The sequence below is a fragment of the Podospora pseudoanserina genome, chromosome 4, assembly GCF_035222485.1.
Source record: "Podospora pseudoanserina strain CBS 124.78 chromosome 4, whole genome shotgun sequence".
NCBI lineage: Eukaryota > Fungi > Ascomycota > Sordariomycetes > Sordariales > Podosporaceae > Podospora > Podospora pseudoanserina.
Window position 1 is genome coordinate 2,236,276 of NC_085923.1, and position 19,080 is coordinate 2,255,355.

The following is a 19,080-nucleotide window of genomic DNA, read 5'->3' on the forward strand; positions in this document are numbered from 1 at the left end:
TACCGGCGAGTTTGGGCCATTTGAGAGGGGAGAAGACTGCTAAAGAAATCTGCGAAATGGCAAAACGATCACAGATGTGAGGGAAGACGGTACGGTGGGTAGCTCGATGTTGCTTTGAGATGGAGAGTGGGTTCATCAGTGGCAATGTTGAAGGCCAGGGGTGAAAGAGATTCAGACGTCTCTACCTTACTGTGTGGGCAATACATATACTTTTCAGCAATATCAACGTTTTAATACCGGGCGCAGCAAGCAAGGCTTGTTCCAAGATTCAAGACCAAATCTCATCGATCCAAATACTCCTTCGACATTTCATTGCTAGCCTAACAGCTTATCCAGTCCCATCCTACACCCCCAGCCCCATCATAAGCAACTCACACATCACACATATAACACGCAGAACAAACAAGAGCTGATGTCTCACAAAAGAACGAATAATCTTCATTATATCAACTTTTTATACCACCCCCACCCCCCCACACACACACACAAATCAGCGACCGAAGCCTTTCTTTTCTCTCAAAATCCCCTCCCCAAAACAACCAAATACCACTCGACGCTAAAGCTCAGAGTAAAACAATAAAACAAAAGCAATCAAAGGAGTGGATTTCAACAGCTTTCAAAAATCACAAAGTCATCACAAATCATCTGCCAGAAGAAATCACTTCTCCGCAGCAGTAGCAGACTCAACCGTCTTCTTCTCCTCATCCTGCTCCACCTTCTCCTGGACAATCGTCTCCCCGGCCATGTTGGTGACCAGGGACTTGACCGTCTCGATGATGCCCGGTTTCGAGGCGGGTTCTTCTTCCTTTTCAGGCTCCGCCTCAGGTTTTGGTTTCTCCTCCAGTTCTTCCTTGGATTCTTCAGCCTTGGGCTCCTCCTTGGGCTCCTCAGCCTTAGGTTCCTCGGCCTTGGTCTCCTCAACCTTGGCTTCTGGCACCGGTTCTGGCTCCTTCTTCTCCTCTACAACAGGAGTCTCCTCCCTCTTCTCCTCAACAAGAACCTGCTCCTCCACCGTCTTCTCAACCGGCGACTCAGGCTCTCCAAGACTGGGATGCCCACCACCAACACTGAGCTCACCCTCTTCAGGATCAATCTCAAAGAAAGTAAACGCCGATGACACACCAAATATGACAGTAGGTTTAGGCGCTTCCTTGGGAGGCTCCTGCTTGGCACTGGGTGCCCGTCTCTGCGGACCCCTAGCCCTCCCCTTTCTCGCATCAACAAGCGGCGCCTTCTCCTTCTTCTCTTCCTCCTCCTTCTCCTCCGCCGGCTCCTCCTTCTTCACTGGCGCCTGAGGGCCGAGCTGCAGACGTCTATTAAGATCATTCATAAACCCGGCCTGCAACGCCGCGATCTTGCCACCAACTGGTCTAGCCGGGACAGCAGGCTTTTGCTTTGGGGCGGCAGCCGCCTCAGCAGGTTCTAGCCCGCCAGAGGTAGGGCCGGCCTTGACGGGGCGGACAGGAATCGCGGGTTTGGGACGCTCGGGGATGGCGGGCTTGTTGTCGTCACCGGAGATCTTGGGCTTGGGACGAGCGGGGATCTCGGGCTTCTTGGCGGTAGTGGTAGGAGAAGATGTTTCAACTGGCGAAGGAACAGAGTCGTCTTGCTGGGGAGTGGAGACGGTGGTCTCGAGCTGGAGGGACTCTGGGGTATCCTCCCAAACGTCCCGACTAGGGAAGCGGTTGTGCATACCGGGACGGCCCGCAGCCTTGGTTTCGCTGGCAAGATGGGGTTGGTGCTTGACCCAGAGCGGCTTCGCGCTCCGGCCGGGGATGAAGCCATCGGCTCCACGTTCCCTGACCTCCTTCTCGGCCAGTTCCTCCTGGTGGCGGGCAAATGCCTGAGCGGGAGTCTCTCCATCTCTGGTGGGTGGAACAATGCTGGCGGCATTTTCTGACTTGTCTTCGCCTTCAAAGAGATCCGGGGTAGACACTTCAGCCGTGTAGTAGACGGAGCTGGGTGCGTCCTCCCAGATATCCGCGCTAGGGAAACGCTGCTTCTTGACGCTCTTGGGCTTCTCCTCCTTGACGGGCTCCTTCTTGACAACCTTGTCATCGTCCTCAAAAAGGGGCTCGTACTCCTCAACATCCTCAAGGGGAGTGGAGCGGTGCTCAAAGGAATGCTCCTTGTAGATGCTGGCAGGCCTGCTGGTGGGGCGGCTAGTAGGCTGATCTTCATTGGGAAGCTCAACAGCAGGCTGGTGAACATAGGGTGACGGGTCCTTGGCAACCTCGTCCTCGGCCAGGATGGGCGCCTCGTAAGCCTCCTCCTCAACGGCGGGCGACTCGTTGTCGCTGAACATCACAGACCTCCGGCGGTTGGGCTCCTCGACGTGAATGACGTCACCGATGGAAGAAGTGCGACGGGCTTCCTTGTCCTTGTCTGAGTCGGAGATCACTGAAGAGGGCTTCTTGGGAGAAGCAGGACCAGGCGAGGCGACACGGGAGGTCGACTCTTCCAGGGCTTGCCAGGCGACCTGATCGGTGGGGGTGCCAGAGTAGTTCTTGACGCCAAGACCAGAACCACGAGTGATGGTCTCACGGACGATCTTGTTCAGCTCCTCACTGCTCATGGAAAAGTCCTTGACACGATCATAGTGGTGTAGTACATGCTCCTTCTTGAGAAGCTCGGGGTGCTTCTCGAAGTAGGCCTTGTCGAGTTTGTCCTGGGGACCAACACCATGGCCGTGCAAGCCGTAGCTACCAGGGGGCAGGTTGCCACGACTGGACGACCGACGACTGTGGTGCTTCTTCTCGACGGTGGAAGGAGCAGGTGAAGGAGCCTGGACATCACCGGCATGCTTGAGCATGGGAACCTGAATACCAATCTCGGGAATGCCATGCTCGTCATCGATATCACTCTTGGCGGACAGCTGACTGGTTGTGCTGGCCTTCTTCTTGAGGCTGCGGTTCGAGGGCAAGGCGCCGGCGGAATCGTCGTTGCTGCTGGGTCTGCCAATGCCAAAGGCGGCAGCACGGTCGCTGTCGGTACGGGTAACCGCCATCACGCGCTGCTTGGCGCTGGCGGCAGGCAGAGATGGCTTGGGCGCATGAAGCTTGACATCCTCGCCGACGGTGCGGGTGTGCTCGGGACTGGTGTTCTCCTCATTGGAAGGGCTCGATTCTTGGGCCAGGTTGGCATACTCGGCACCCTCTTCGCCGAGAGAGGGGAGGTCGACGGAGGTGGAACGGGGAATGGGATCGCCATGGGTGCGGCCGCCAGGATGGAGGGTCTTGGACTTGACGAGGGGGCTCTCGTTGAGCGGCGAGGGAGCAAATCGGTCCGGGTTGGGACTTATTGAGCGCTGGAAGCGCCGGTTGGCAGGGCGTGGAGGGACCATTGGAAGGGGTGCTCTCTCTTGACTCCTCGAGGGTCTCGGGGGTATGACAGGAGGTTGCTGAGCCGTTGTAGCGGACATGGTGGGCAAGCTCGGCGGAGGGTCGGGCTGGTAGATATGTTGTGCGGTGGTGGTGTCAAGGGAGGTGTCGTTGGTGGCTCGGTTGCGATAGCGGAAAGAGGGAGAACGAGCAGGTAAGACGGAGAGGATGGGTAGGATCGGGTTCGTGCGGAGTGCGGTACCACGAAGACAGTCCTGTGTGTGGTGTCTGGGGAAGTACACTAGGGTAGCTCGTCTGGAACAACGGCAGAGACTAGGTTAGCACATGCAGCAGGAGGATCGGTGAGTGTGTAGAGAGAAGGCTTGGAGCTGATGCGAGATAAGCGCGCCCAACGGTTGAAGCTCTCGACAATCCGACCCAAGATGTTCGACCGCCCCCCAGACAGCCGTGATAACACGGTACATGAGCCGCGCAGCCTTGTGCCTGCAGATAACGAGTCACCGCCAGACCGAGGCGAATGGCGGGTCGATAAGAAGCGAGACAGGTAGAGATAGTGAGGAGAGAAAAAAACAGCTTCTAGCTAATGCGGTTACATGGCAGGAAGATGTGGCTCCGCGTTACAGAGCGAGCTGGAGAAGCGGCATGCTGCTATCGCGGATATAAGTGTGCCTCAGACCTGCTGCAACCAAGGAAACAGCCGGAATGGCCCACGATGTCGCACAATGGGAGATCAACGACTCGTCCATCCCCAACTGGGCGCATGGTGGTTTGGCAGACCGCTTGCATCTATCTGACTGGGAGAAAAGGGGCTGATGGAGGGGCAAGGAGCTGCCTCATAGGTGGTGGGGAAAGGCCGCGAGTCAAAACTTACTTTGGAGGAGGTCGGCGGTGAGGTTGCCGTTGATTAAAAAGAGAACAGAAAATGTGATTGAATGATTTATCAGAATCACAGCGGTGTTGGATGAGAACGTGAAACTTGTTGTGTTCTCAAACTGGGCGGCGCTGGCGGGCCACTTATATCGCTATTTGGATGCCTTCTTCGTCATTTGGTACAAATCCGGTCTCCAGCTGTGGGGTGCGGGACTCGAGTTCGTACTGTGTTACGAGAGAAGCTCTCCAAATTCCAAAGCGGCAGACGCTTGCACCACCGGGACCTCGTGGTCTGTTTTGTCCGCTTCAACCGGCTAGCACGTCCGCAATTGATTCGACCCAGTGACTACTCCTGTTTCTCCTCAGGAGTCAACAGCAGAGACATGTATGTACCTGTACGTACCACCTCGTACCTTGAAGCAGCCACGTCGTTTTGAGGCGATGTTAGAGTTCAGCTCTCCTCGCCCGATCATAGTCTCTCGTCCCGCCAACGTCTTTGATCCCGCAAGTTTAAATCTGGATGGTGAGCTGGCTTGTTTCCTTTGCTTGCTTTCGAGACACAGCATAACAGATTACAATCGCGCTTTTAACACAACGAACATCGAATAATAATCCAGATTGCCAAAAGTCATCAAGGTACACAGTCTAGCAGCACGGACCCAGGTGCCCTTTTCCCCTGGCATCTGGGCTGAGGTCTGTCATTTCTTCCCCACCATTTCCCCACCTCGCGATGGGCATCCACCTGGCGTGCTGGCCAAGATGGCTGACAGAAGTTCTGGAATTGCCCAAATATGCAAATGACCAGAAGAGATTTCCTCTCACCGACGAGACCTGCTCGATTGATCGATGAGCTGTTCCCTCTAGCGTAGCAGATACACCGTTGGAAAAAAGCCTGTAGAGGACCGCTTCTCCAGAATGGCGGGGTATCTGAATCTTTCACTGACGTGCGGGGCCCGCTGGGCGATCGAGCTTGGATATTCACGTGATGTGATTGGCCCGCTCTGAGATCCACGTGTGATGATGCCTCCCTCGAGACGAAGACACGAAGACTCCGGGCCATCCATCCATCATCTTTGTGGCATATTGCATTGTTGCCTACTATTTTGATAATATTGCAGTCTGCTAATGCAAAATCATAGAATTCTTCCAACTCCTGCCAATCACGGCAACCCCACCGGCCTCGTCTCCCGGTGACCGCCTTTTCCACGATACAACACCATTTTTTTCCAGCATCATTTTTAGGCCTTCACAAACCCGCCGGCATCCAAGCCAGTCCGCTTGGCGTTCCTATCCAGCCTGGGCGTTTTCAGCAGGTCGAAAAAATCGAAACTCCACCCAGATCTCATCGAACTGACGACAATATTCGTAGGGCCGACCGGTCTTCTCTCTCCTGTTCCTTCGTGCTCCTTCGAGTCCCTGCGGAGAACTGCAGTCTAACGTGCCAAGAAATACCGCACCCGTCCATCCAAGCAGCTCAACAGATTCATGACGCAATCTTCGTTGTGTTTGTGGCAGATGTTGCCCACGCCATATACTGTACTCTGTGGCAACACAATTAGCAACAGAAACGACACATTGTTGATATCCTGCAGGACCTTGGGGAACACAACAGCAGCAGCCCGAGTGGGATGTCCTCCTGATGTCACACAGGGAGCGATTCATTCAACCACCAACCACCATCCTTGCACCTGCCCAGGATTTATTTCTATCCTTCTAGAAGGAACGCACGGACCATCTCACTTACACGCTCAAGGAGCATCACCACTTACAGCAACTAAGATCAAGGCTTGATTAGTTATCAGATATTGCAGGGTCACCTCAGACGATGCAAGTGCATCTCCATCTTTTCTGCGTTTTAAAATCAGATACCATCCATTGCATCCCACCTCATCTGACAGTCTATACTTGTGTTACCCTCACCAACATTTCACAGCCTTCAAGTAGGGGGCCCCATTTTCTTACAAAGCCTTCACTCATCTCCCATCCCTCCTCGCCCCACGGATCACACAGCACCATGTCCACCTCGTCATCCTGATACCCCTGAGACCCGCCGTTCGCGATGTCATTGTAAAATTCAGTCGTGTTATACACGTCTTGGTACATGATCAAGTTATCTCGAAGCTTGGGAAAAGGCACCGAGTCGATCCAACTCTCGTGTTGAACACTTTTCTGCAATGATGTCGGCCGCAGGGAGCTTCGGTCCATATTTAGGGGTATGAGAAAGACGCTCACGACCACGTCGGTCATATACGCCCTCGACGAGTTATATTGATCCAGCGGTATCCAGGAACGGTCCGCCAAACCAGAGTCTACAAGCGGGAAGGAATCAGGAGAGACCGGCGAAGACCAAGGGAACGACGCATTGTAGATGTCTGTTGGTGCCGCCTGAACTGGGGCTCTGCTGCTTGACGGGATGCAGGTGGCCGGAAATGGCATGAATTCGGCGATAGAGGATGGGTTGAAGTCGGAGAATGCGGTTGGACTAGTCATCGGGGCCTTTGGTGCAACGAAGAAATCGGACGCATCTGCCGGCAATGGATATTCTGCAGCCGTCTCCTCACGTGGTACCCCTGTCTGGTCCTGGTCTTTTTGTTTTGCGGCTGCCTTACGCTTGCCTGCACAACATATCAAAAGCCTTGTGTCAGTCACTCAAAGCATATGGGTTGTCCTCGAGCCAGGACCACCACTCTGAAGACTTACGCCATGCCCGCTGATGAAGCCGATTCTGACGACGTCTACGCTCTGCCGGATCAGTTACTCCAGTCCAGTCATCTGTGATCTCGAGAGCCTGTCATCAATTCAGTGTTAGCCCAGGCAGCAATTTGGAGTCGGAAACATCAGCATCAACGCACTTCGGATAGTTCTTTTTTCCGGTCAAGTACCAAACAATGCATTCTTTGACTCGGTCCTGTCATGATTTCGGGTTCGGTGTAAGTGACTAATACGCCGACGAGTTTGCTGATAGGGCGAGGGACGCTCGATTCAAATAGGAAAAGAGAAGCTGATTCCCTGACAGGCTATGCGTCTTGGGCAGCTTTGGAAGCATTCTGCATATATATCTACTTCTCTGTTGACCTTGAACCCCTGATATCGAAGATGGGGAAAGCTTCTAGGACTACGCCTTGAGCTTCAAGTACCGCGGAAATGACATCTGATTGGACGCTTGGCCGCCAGCGGAAAAGGGTCACATTGGTTGGTCTCGTTCGCACCTAAGCAACCTCGCATTACCGCAGCACCCTTCACTAGCCTGCAGCTGGCTTATAATCCGAGCTGTGGACACTACCAAAGTCCGAGATGTTAGTCTCAAAATGGAGCATTTTGAGAATGGGTGACAAGGGCAGTAGTACTAAAAGGGCGTTGCTCCTGGGATCTGATGGGATGAGTAACGAGATACTTTGCTGACTTGTTCCCTTGTTTGGAAATCGAATTGCAAGTTTCTGATAATAGAACATCGAGAGGCATCACATCGAACGCAGCCAGCATCATCAGCATCATCATACCACCACGCCCGCTACTACCCGGGAGCCACCCACTCGTCGCGACACCACAATGAGCGGCAGTACTGACCAAACCACAAACTCCTCTGGTTCATCTCGGCCATCAATCTCACAGCAGCAATGGGTATCCTCACCAGCTTCACCACTCGGCATCGTGTTTCTCTCCGCCTGCAATGAAGCCCCTACATCTCAAGAGACTTATCTGCAGAACCATCTGAGTAACTACGCCCGAAGCTTCTATTCGACGCCACCGGGGTCATCCAGCCCACCGGGTTCCTCCTCACAAGTGACATCCTCTTCCCGTCCGTAGGGCTATAGCACCAGCGGGTGTGGACAGATGACGGCATACTTGGCAGTACCTAATCGAATCTCATTTTCTTTCCGGTGCGTGGCAGAACCCAATCATGACTGCCAGAGACGTGACCACTCGATGCGGCCTACACTGCAGAGAAAGTCTATCTTTTGCTGCATGTCATCAATTGAGCCCTACGCTTTGTGTCTCTGCTGCGTTTTGAATCGGGTAGAAGTCAGCAGTAGTGATGTACTGGGACTAATTCATTCGCTTAGGCAAAGTTCTTTTTTGGGTGTTTATGGGGCGATTTTTTGGCACTTGGTTATAGGTTTCAGGGTGGGAGTTACTCTCCAGTTGGAATTGTTTCTTTTATTTTGGGACAGGGCCTAATCCGAGTTGGGGGGAGGATGACTGAAGAGGGTCCAATGGTTTGGATATCACCATCACGAAGCTCACCACAATCACACACATTTCTCGCCGAAACTCTTCGAATCTCGAGGCCGGATGGAGCAAGAATCATCACGGGAAAGACCAATTCCGGTGGGGTTGAGCGGCGGCAAAGGGAAGGGCGGAGTGTGTGTGTGTGTTGGGGGGGGGCGGGGGTTGGTAAACTCTAACTACTTCTAGAAGCAAAAGATGGGAGGGAGACTCTAGGACGCTTCTGCGGCGGAGACGGGTATAATCACCGTCACCGGTGGTCCGGTTCCTCCTGGAAAGTGTGGTGGTAGCAGACATGCATGGCCCGTTTGATTGGGTTGACGGGAGGATCAAGAGGCGTATTTCTTATTCCTGGGTGGTGTTTCTTGGGGTATTTGGTTAGTTAGGGGGGCGAAGCCCGAAGGCGGCGAGGTATACGGTCAGGACTTGATATCACTTGGGGGGGTGGGGCAAGACTGGAAACAAGGAACAAGGCGGCGAGCAAACAAGAAGCCAACAACCAAGTCATCAACAACAATATACACGAACTTTTTCAACGCGATTTAGAAACTCTCTACAGGACATGGGTGTTTGAAATGCAGATATGATTCATCCTTACATTTATCTGCCCGCGAGCTTACTCATCTCTACGGCGGTTGGCGTTGAATTGGCTGACAGCATCACACGAAGGTTGTATTGTAGCCTGGCCTTGGCTTCTACAGCCCGATTTGGGGTATATCTTTCGAGCTGAGGCCGCAACGTTGCGGAGAAGGGGAGCAATGAATGGGTTGATCTCGATGCTTTTAAGAAGCGAAGAGAAGAAGGTGTATGGAGGGAATACGCTGTTTTGGTAAACTCCGGTTGCTGTCGGGGAATACCGACTGGTAATTTTGTGGTGGTGATGGAGTCAGAAAGGGTAGCTCGTATTCTGGGGGTGGAGAGGATGTGCACTTGAATGTGTGTTATGGGCCAAGTCTGCCTTGTGAGTTCACGGGAATGCCGATTGTTTATACGTTCTGGGCAGCATGAGAAAAAGAAGGGAGATCGTCAACATGTCAAACTTGGCCTGCAATACTCTGGATGTAAAGACTGGGGTGGCAAAGTAAGTTGACATGTCATCGTCCTCTAGATTGCGTGACAAAGGTTGGCCAAAACTCCTCCAGATATAGTGTATAGCTTTTTCAAGATAGTGTACATGCCTATCCGTGTCTTGAGGATGCATTCAATAATAAATAATAACCATTAAATGATAGTGAACAGGCCTATCTGCATCGTTAGGAGGCGTAAGTCGATCGCCCATCTAAGTACATTTGCTAACTTGCAGCACTGCTGATATTATCCGGGGCGTGCCCCTTCCCCAAATACCAGTCCTCTTTATAATCCCTAGTCAGAGCCGCCCTCCTAGTTACCCCCATATCCACACTCACGAGCCATACGCTCCTCGTACTGCCCATCCTCCTCCGCCAGCCGTTCCAGCCGTGCCAGCCGTTCAGCAGACTCGTCAACGTCCCTGGGGCTAGGCGAAGGGAAACTAGCCCCTGGCACTTGCTTCCTTTTTATCCCCTCCACCCGCTTCCTCACCACCTCGCCAATCCCACGTTGTAAGACTTCCGCAGAGAAAAGCCAAGGAGGCAGCGGCATAAAAACCTCTCCCTTCAAGTCAGCAACGTATTCAACAACCATCCGGCAGCCAAATTCACATTCCCAAGCTACCTCTCGGGAACCCACCGCCGAAGTGCACCTTCCGGACCGAGGGCACCTGTCCCCCTATCAGGCCAGCACCGAATAATCGGCGACTCAGGCTTCAACCTCTCCGCGGGTAGGCCCATCATCGACCTATCTCCACCGTGATTAGGATGAGCAAAAACATTCTGGTCCACCCATCTGTACACAAACGCACAAGTAAAGCCAAACAGCTTGACACTCCCATCACTCAGAATCAACACCTTGCCCGGGCCAAGAGCATTGATCCCAATCTCAACATTCCACCACATTTTATGACTCGCCTCCGACACCTTCCGTAGGATATCCAACCGAGTCTTCTCATCAGGAAGCCTACCATGATCCACCGTCCCATCAATGGTACGAGCCCTCGCAATCTTCTCCTCCATCGTCTCCACCCCCTTGTAATGATCCATCAACACCATCCTCACCCACCTCGCCGTCCTCTCCGGGACGTGCGTCTCCACCTCAAAAGTAAAACTCCCATTAAACTGGGGGACGATAACCTTCAGACCCTTCCCCCCCTCCCCACCCCCCAAAAAAAGACGAAAAACACTTGTACGCGTGCGTCTCGGTAGCGTAATCAAGCTCCACCCTCGCCATGCAGTCCAGATACTCGTAGCACGCCTTCCCCTCCATCCGAAGATCACACCCTGGGTTGCCGTGGGGTGGGTAATCCACCCCGTCGTATATCTTCGCGACGAACGTGTTGTTGGGTTTGTTGTCCATGTAGCAAATCACCACGTGCGGTCTCCCTTCGTTTTCCAAATCGTTAAAGTTGCGGGTGGCGATGTCTTGAGGGATGGTGATCTCGTAGATATCCCCAAAGTCGATAGGTTTTGTCTCCATGGGGGGAGTTGTCAAGCGCAAAGTCGATACGGTCGGTGAGGGAGCTGCTTTTGGGGCCGGGGTGCTGCTGGTGGTTGTGGCCGACGTGGGAGTAACGACGGGGAGGTTCCCCGTTGTAGTGTGTACCTCATGGCCCGGGTGCTCGATGTTTGAAGAGGGTGAGGGCGCGACCGGGGCGGTAGCGTCCATGTGGACCAAGGCGGTCGGGCGAGGTGGTGGTGATGGTGTTGTCTGTGCTCATGGTGACGAACGGGTTTTGTCTTGTTGATAGATAGTGTGGGAAGATGTCAGGTATGAAAAAGATTGGCAGTTGAGAGAGGCAGCTGAGTGTGATGTGTCGGGTAAGAAGGAAAAGTGTGGGCTGGGTGTGAGGAAGGGTGGCTTTATAGATTTGCTAAACTCTACAGAGAGCAAAAGACTTCAAGCCACTATGGAAAGTTCAGCACATGAGAGAAAGTTCAACACAGAATCAAAGTCTAAGGAAGAGAGGAAACATTCAGTGGTGGAAAAGATGGCTTGGTTCGCCGCACTGTTGTCTTGAGCTTAGATGCTAGAATATGTTAGAATTAGACTGATAAACCTACATGATTTTGCAAACACCTGTAACTTTATGGGTATCATTTCGTTTGCCATTTAGTATCCCAGTGTATAAATAAGCGGCAGACACTTCGGCAGGCCACCTGGTTCCTAACCTCTTCAATTAAACCAAGATAAATCATTATGGGGGCTTGGCACTAAAAACTAACGACTCTCTGAATGCCTAGAATATCGCTCTGGCCACATATTGAACTACCGTCTGGCCGATCATATCGCTATGTGAAGAGTATCGCTATACTTCGTATGGCTGTGTATAGGTCTGACCGTAAAGCTCCAACCTCCCCTAATCTTCCATGAATGAAGATGATAAGCCCCCATTATGACTTACTCACCCTTCTCCTCCTCGGCCCTGCCTCCCCCTTTGCAGCATCACTATAATTCGTACTCGTCCCAATGCCCGAGTCCTTCCAATCGCTCCCCTCCCCATCCTCCTCATCATCCCCCTGTTCACCAAAATCTGGCAATTTGGTCATTAAAAGGTCCAATCCCTCCTCGCCTTCCTCCTTCTTAATCTTCCCCTCCAGCCCCGACGAACTCTCATACCTCAACGGCGGTTCTCCCGTCCCAGTAGGAAATGTTCTTTCTGTATCCGACATCTCATCTTCCTCCTTAATCAGACTCTGTTCCAGCGTCGGTTCCTGCCTCGGTTCCCAGTCTTCAATCTGCTTTTGTTGATCGCTACCACGAATACCCCCGAGAAGCAGAATCCCCAACGCCAAACACCCCATCTCCACCGCCCAAAACAGCCCCGTGATTCCAAAAAACGACAGGATACGCCATTCATACATCACCCACCTCAATCCCCTCAACCTGGCCACAATTTCGACCCGGCATTCATATACCCCCAATCCCTGCCCAGCCTGCACCTCCACCACCATACTCCTTGGCATCTTCTCCCCCTGTCCCTGCCCCTTTCTCAACCAAGAGTCACCCCTCCCACTCCCAAAAGCCACCCCCTCCACCATCTTCACCTTCAACATCGTCGCATCCGCCCGTTGCGTAAACAACACATGATACGGCAAAAACAATATCCTCTTCGCCAACGAAACCAACGGATCAGTATAAGGAATAATTGCCGGCCTCGCACTTGTCAATAACACCGTCGAGGACTTCATCAATGGCCCCAAACTGAGACTCGTCACCAAATCCGTCTGCCCGGTCGTCTTATCCATCAACACAACAGGATTGTACATCCCCGCCCCCCCAGCAGGTGTGTGCTCCGTCAGGTCCGTATCCAGCAAGTGGATCAGCACCATGAAATTCCCCCTCTTTATATTCTCCGGCGTCAGAGGCAGCGTCAACGAAACCGATATATCGTACGGTTGGTCAGGGAGGAGCTTCAGGCTTGTTAACGCGACCGGGTTTTGGCCGTATCTGCCATCAACAGTCAGCCACAGACTTTTAAGAAAAACAGGGGAGAAGGGAGAGGCGGGAGAGCACACCCATAATGCAGATAAACCTCCTGCTCATGCACCTGTTTGGGCAGGTAAACATAGTAAGAGGCCACGTAGACCACCGCAGCAACAAGATATAGTATGACCGCCGCGGTGAGTAGCAAAATCGACCATATCAAACTCCTCTGAACAGTCCTAGACGTCAACAGGTAAACAACCCCCTTCTTCGTCTCCCTCAACAACGCGCGGAGCCCGGTCGTGATCTGGCTCCATTGGTGGGATAGGAGGGCAAATTCGTCGTCTTCGCCGGCGGCAACAGTGTTGCGTTGGGCCTGGCCACATCAAAAGGTTAGCGATCCAGATAAGAGAACTTATGAAACTCAAGGGAGGGCGACGCGTACCATCTTGTCACAATTACCTGGATCCAATGGCCTCGCGTGGATCCAAAAAAAAACCTAGTGTATCTCCAGCTTGTGGTGTTTGTCGCTCTCTCTACCAAACGTGGTTCATTCTCCGGATGTAATATTAAGATGTGATGCTGAAATCGTCTAGAGGAATTCGCTGCCCTCTCTTTATTACCACATACCGTGTCCGTTCCGTGGTTCCTGCCCAACTGAGGTAACTTCACTCACACACGAAAAATGTCAGGCGCATTCTCATTGGCATGTGAAGTGCGAAATTGCAGCTGGCTGTTTGGGGGAAGAGCTAGGGACCAGGAGCTTTCACCCCCTTCACCCCCCCCCAACCCACTTTTTGGCATCCCTGCAGCGCCTGATGTCATCCCAACTTGGCGCTTCACATGGGTCTTGGCATCCGATATCCGATATCCACTACTTGGGTCTTGCGAATAACTTCACGTCTTTGCGGTAACCTTTTGGTGTGGCTGAATGAAGGCGTAACTGGAACATGGTCGTCTGAGTGTGTACAAAGAACACGAGCAGATGGCGTAAACGCCCATCTGTCAGCAACTGATGACTCATATGGTACGAACTACTACCGGCCTGGCAGCAGGAAACATAAATATCTCTCCCGACGCACATGCAACTGGGTAGACAACGTTTATTTCCATCTCTGTCTTAAAACTAAACAACAACATAGCAATGGGGTAGTCGTAGTAGTAGTAACCGGAAAATGATCCCAAGCAGAAAAAAACAAGCTGAAAAGAAAAAAAGTAAAAAAGAATCCATCAATCAAAATCAGAACAAGCTCGCTCGAGCAAAAATCCCCAATACAAACCCCATCGTTCCATGTACACATTTCAGACATCCCAAATCGTCACCATCCCCTTCCTAAGTCCAACCCAAGCCCTTGGTATCCCCCATCATTATAAAACAAACCATGACAGATCCACCAAACCAACCCGACCCCAACCATACCGCCGTGAAGAAGTCGGAGGGATTCACCCCTTTCCCACATCTTCTTTTCCACCTCCATCCCATAACCTCCTACTATCCTCCTCTCGCCATCTTCTTCTTTCCCCATCATATCCCCTTTGCCCTGTTGCAACTCCCCTAACTCAAAGGCTGCAAATAGTTGCTGGGCACCAACCCAACCTGCCCATTCCCACCCTGCACCGTCGCCTCCCACCACCCGTCATCCTGATGCCTCAACACAGCCAAAACATCCCCCTTTGCAAACCCCAGCTCCTCCGGAATCGCCGCTTGGTACATATACAGTGCTCGAGCTACAACCAACGTTAGCCAACATCCCCCAAATGAACTTGTCACCGTTAAACTCACCAAAATGCATAATAGCCCTCCCATCCCTAGTATACGTCCCCGGATCCCCCACCTGCCTATCCCTCCCCCCAGCCCCCCCAGCAGCAACACTCTTGCTCCTCGCCCTGCTCGCCCCTCCATTCCCACCACTTCCCTCATACAAACTCATATTGCTCGCCACCACATTCCCACTGCTCCCCGCCCTGACGTTCCCGGCCGTATTGCTCCTCCCATGCCTCCCCCTCTGACTCCCCCCATACAAACTCCCCTCATCCCCACCACCACCCGTCGGGATCGACCCCGCCACCGAAAGCGCCATCGAATGATTCTGGTGTCCCGACATACTACTCGCCGGCCTCTGACTATACGGCGCCGGGCTCGCACTCCTCCCATCACCCATCACGCTCGGCGAACCCCTCCCGGGCTGCTCATACCGACCAGAATAACTCCCCCTATGCTGCTGCTGCGACGACACAGACCCCCGATGCTGCTGACTCTGATGCTGACTCCCCGTGGAACTCGAAAACATATTCGGACTCGCACTCCCATTCCCATACCCGACACTGGGACTAGCCCTCGACCCCGGTCTAGGACTAGCACTCCTCGTCGGCGCCGGACTCGCCGCCCTGACCGTATCATTCCCCCTCGTCCCCGGCCTCGACATACTCCTAGCATAATCCCCCCCACCCCCCCAGACCCCGGCCGTCCCCCATCAAACAAGCTCCTCGTCTGCGTCTGAAACTTCTCCGAAGCCGCCTTCATCGCCTTGGAGGTGACCGCCGGCGGCGGCACCCCCAACCGCTGAACCTGAACCTGCTGATCATAACTTGGCGGCGGTGTCCCCCTCATGGCAGCAACAACAGCGCTGTTCCCGCTTACACTCATCGCTCCCGACCTCCCTCCAGGAGCGGGCGTGGCAATACCATGATAGTGATCTGCCGACACCCTTCCCCCGCCCCCGCTACCATTCATCTTGTTACTCCCCGACGTCACCCCCTTCAGCTCCGCAAGCGCCATAGCAATTGGGTCGTCTTCTGGTGTAGCCGGCGAAGCTTGCTGTTTTTGACGAGCAGTGTCGTCAACCTGGAAGACGTTTCCTCCCACGTTGAGTGCGAGGCTAGCATTGGCAGCAATGGGATCGGGACTGACGCTTCGGTCGGGGGTGATGACCTGGTCGTTGCTCTTGTTGAAAGCCCCCGTGAGCTGGGGACGCTGGTTGTTGGTGGGGTGCCAGGTGTTTCTGCTGTTGGGGGCGACTTCCTTGGTGCTCTTTCTGCGGAAGGGACTGTTGTTTCCAAAGAACCCGCTCTTCTTCTTGAGGACCTTTTTGTCGGGGGACTCACTGCCTTGTTGGGGCTGTTGCTGTTGTTGGAGTTGTTGAGGTGGTTGCTGTTGTTGTTGTTGTTGGACAGGGGGTTGGCGCTGTTGGGCTGGTGGCTGCTGCTGCTGCTGCTGCTGTTTGACGGGCGCCATGGCTTGCTGGGGCGGTTCTTGACTAGAGAAGGACGTCTCGCTGTGGGAGCCTCTGCTAGAGGGTCGGGCTGATGTGGCAGATGGCGCCGTGCTGAGGTCTGAAGCTGTGGGCCGGCAGAGCATGGTCATGCCATCCATTGGGTAGGGATCGTGAGGAACAGGCGCGAACTCGTTGGGATCGTAGTCCATGTTGCTGGCTTGAGGAGACTGATAGCCTCTAGGCGCTACCCTCCGTTGATCTTGTTTCAAGTCTTGCTGGGGAATAACCGGGACCGCAGCAGCAATCGCCTTCTGAGGCAACGCCGCCGCTGGGCCTCGTGCCGGCTCAGGATCACCATGAAGCTTCCGTGCCAATGCCGAGTTCGGATCGTGATGAGACTCAAAAGTCGAGGGTTGTGGCGACGAAGAGCGGAAAGCCGGGTTTATACTCCTCGAAAACTGCGCGACCGAATAATTATCATCGTCCGACACATCCGACTGGGAATCCATATCCCCCCGGCAAAAGTTGATGTACTTTGGCGCATCCGGAATCTCCTGACCAGTCCCCTTCTCGGTGATGAACGTTATTATGTCCTTCTCCACCTCCATATGTTCCAGGGACAGCCTGATCTTTTCGCAGGAAGAGTCGTCACTAACGCAGACAGTCGACGCAATATTCGCAAACTGCCAGAGGCTGCTCTTGGTGAAATCCAAGCGCTCCTCCTCTAAATCCTGGAACTTGTCAGCCGCCGCCTTCCACTCCCTGTTCCACCTCGCCGTTGTCTCCTCCAGCGCCCTGACCGCAGCCTCGTACTCGGCGTTGGAGGCAGCCAAGCTGATCTGTGTCTTCTCCAACTTCGCCTTATTCTTTCTCTCCTCTTGGCCCATGACCATGTGCCCTTGCGCGAGGTAGCCCTTGATCTTGAGACACTCCTGCTCGTACTTGTCTCTCGTCTTGTTGACCATCTGCGTCTGCTGCACCTTGGTCTTGAGCAGCTTCTCCACCGTGTTCTGCACAATCTTTCGTCGCTCCTTCATCCCACCAGCAAACGCAGCCAGGGGTTCCTCGAGTTCGCTCTTCATTTGCTGCGCGATATGCTGATGCTGTTTGCCCATCGACTCGACTTCAGCCCGGACAATATCCAGCGACTGTCTCAAAGTCCCCGTCTCCTGCGAACCCAGGTTCTTGCGGCATAGCGAGAGTAGTTTTCGGGCGTAATCGTCTTCGATAGATGCGCGGGCTGTTTTTTTCCCCCCCGACTGTCAGTCGATTCTCACCTGGCCTGAAAAGGAGAGAAACTCACCGCTGTAGAAGTTCTTGAGTTCATCGCATGTGAGCTTGGCGTTTGCCATGCGCTCGAGCAGGGGTCCGACACCGGCATCGTCTTTACCCCAGAAGTTGTTGGCGACTATTATTATCGGAAAAAGTCAGTCGTTGAATCCCCCTTCCGAAGCCGTCCAGCTCCATCAAACTTACAAGAAAGGGCGACGGCCGGCCCATCGTTGTAATCGGCCGTCATGGCGCCTGACGGAGAAGCGAAACTGAGATTGACCTAGTTTTTTCTCCTTTCTGCTTCAAGTGAAAATCCCCGGAAAACACTAGGAAATTTTGCTTTGCCGCCGCAGCGTCGCGGGCAATGTGCTCTTCAATCTGATATAGTGTTGCAAAAATCGATATGGAAAACCCGCGCGCCAAGTCGGCCAGCGAGACAAGACACACAAAAGGAAGATTGCCGCTGCGGTAAAAGGGCTGGTAAAGACAGTTTCAATATGCCGGGTGAGTTAAGAAGGGGGGGTTGGATCTGGAATGTATAATGGGTGTTGAAGAAAAGGAAAGAGAGCAACAGTTCTTGGTTTCCTGCTGCACAAGTGTTGACTTCCTTTGCCGCTGACGCCGGGTTGGATGGATTGGTCGCGAGGGGCAACCACACTGCACAAGCACCGAGCCGCTCTGACTTGCATGATCAGCCCTCCCCCACCATTGAAGAAATGATGGTTAGCGGGGGACTTTTACTCACTTTCTTGCTTTTGTGGTGTTTTGGCGACGGTAAACCAAGCTCAAGGCCTTTTGTCAAGATTGAGGATGGTTTCTCGAGAGGGAATTGTCGTCGTGGGTCAGACAGAAAAGTGGGAAGACCCTCACAAGCTGATGATGTGTTAAGGAGGGGCTGGGAAAGCCTTGCTCGATTGCTCCCTATTCGTTGGTTGTCCTGCGCTAACAACGTGGTGCTCAGATCCGCCTTCTCTTCGGAAAGGGGCACATTATCCAAGGTCAAAATTGTGCTTCTTTAGGTATTGACGGGTCCTAAGCGTCTATCGCTCGGGTTCCAGCTCAATTAACATCACTGGTAGTTGAGTCGCAGCAACCAAGTCGCTCGGCTTATGGGTGCTTGGGCGGATGGCAAAAGATCCCTCGCCTGCAAGCTCAAGATCTCTCGCCCGCAAGCCCACTATATCGTCTCTAACTGCAGTCGCCCAGGCCTTTAACAATCGGGTCAACGCAACCCCCAACAGCATCATCTTGGGCTTGCAGGCGAGGAATTTCGGGCTTGCGGGCGATTGTTAATCGTGATAGCTGCAGAATACGAAAAGAGGGAAGAGTACGACTGCATTTCTTTGTTTGCTTTTGGCTTTCACAGTGCGCTCCTTCCTTTAAATACGACCTTGTTCGTTCCTTTCCCAGAGTGACCCTTCGTTCGTTCTTCCCCCCAAATCATCCTGGTCAAGGCCGTAAAAAACCGTACTCTCCCGTTCAGCCTTGTTTACTACTTATATGAAGAAAGCTTAAGACTTAGTATAGTATGGCTTTGAAGGGCTCGGGAGGACTTGTCCAGTTTAGTTTAAGAGATGTTTGGACTATAGAGAGAGGCGCCTTGGACATTGATTTGGTATGTGTATGGTCGATCAGATCATGAAATCTTCAGGATATGA

At 53.2% G+C, this 19,080-nt stretch overlaps 5 protein-coding genes across 5 annotated transcripts; all 5 read right to left on the reverse strand.

Annotated features, from left to right (window-relative positions):
• Positions 1–658: 658 nt before the first annotated feature.
• On the reverse strand, positions 659–3,421 carry QC764_408460 (uncharacterized protein; the record flags this gene model as incomplete). Its single annotated transcript, XM_062947133.1, has 1 exon — positions 659–3,421. The coding sequence occupies one exon, from the start codon at positions 3,419–3,421 to the stop codon at positions 659–661; it is 2,763 nt and encodes a 920-aa protein (XP_062800546.1).
• A 2,689-nt stretch (positions 3,422–6,110) lies between these two features.
• On the reverse strand, positions 6,111–6,701 carry QC764_408458 (uncharacterized protein; the record flags this gene model as incomplete). The annotated part of the gene is made up of 1 exon (XM_062947132.1): positions 6,111–6,701. One exon carries the CDS (start codon positions 6,699–6,701, stop codon positions 6,111–6,113), a length of 591 nt encoding a protein of 196 aa, XP_062800547.1.
• Positions 6,702–10,126: 3,425 nt separating this feature from the next.
• On the reverse strand, positions 10,127–11,177 carry QC764_408455 (uncharacterized protein; the record flags this gene model as incomplete). The annotated part of the gene is made up of 2 exons (XM_062947131.1): positions 10,127–10,630; positions 10,821–11,177. 2 exons carry the CDS (start codon positions 11,175–11,177, stop codon positions 10,127–10,129), a joined length of 861 nt encoding a protein of 286 aa, XP_062800548.1.
• A 422-nt stretch (positions 11,178–11,599) lies between these two features.
• Positions 11,600–13,664, reverse strand: QC764_408450 (uncharacterized protein). The gene is made up of 3 exons (XM_062947130.1): positions 13,381–13,664; positions 13,028–13,311; positions 11,600–12,959 (listed from the first exon to the last, which is right to left on the reverse strand). The coding sequence occupies exons 1-3, from the start codon at positions 13,381–13,383 to the stop codon at positions 11,903–11,905; spliced, it is 1,344 nt and encodes a 447-aa protein (XP_062800549.1). The 5' UTR covers positions 13,384–13,664; the 3' UTR covers positions 11,600–11,902.
• Positions 13,665–13,867: 203 nt separating this feature from the next.
• HOF1 (formin-binding protein) lies at positions 13,868–18,717 on the reverse strand. Its single transcript, XM_062947129.1, has 6 exons — positions 18,168–18,717; positions 17,627–18,100; positions 17,454–17,558; positions 15,395–17,390; positions 14,719–15,353; positions 13,868–14,663 (listed from the first exon to the last, which is right to left on the reverse strand). The coding sequence occupies exons 2-6, from the start codon at positions 17,667–17,669 to the stop codon at positions 14,491–14,493; spliced, it is 2,952 nt and encodes a 983-aa protein (XP_062800550.1). The 5' UTR covers positions 17,670–18,100; positions 18,168–18,717; the 3' UTR covers positions 13,868–14,490.
• Positions 18,718–19,080: the final 363 nt, after the last annotated feature.

Coding starts and splice junctions, on each gene's coding strand:
- HOF1 (XM_062947129.1), bottom strand. CDS start 17,669: ATGACGGCCGATTACAACGATGGGCCGGCCGTCGCCCTTTCTT. Junction 17,559..17,626: donor GCCGGCCGTCGCCCTTTCTT/GTAAGTTTGATG, acceptor CGATAATAATAG/TCGCCAACAACTTCTGGGGT. Junction 15,354..15,394: donor TTTGATGGGGGACGGCCGGG/GTCTGGGGGGGT, acceptor GAGTATGTCGAG/GCCGGGGACGAGGGGGAATG.
- QC764_408450 (XM_062947130.1), bottom strand. Junction 12,960..13,027: donor GAGGTTTATCTGCATTATGG/GTGTGCTCTCCC, acceptor TGTTGATGGCAG/ATACGGCCAAAACCCGGTCG.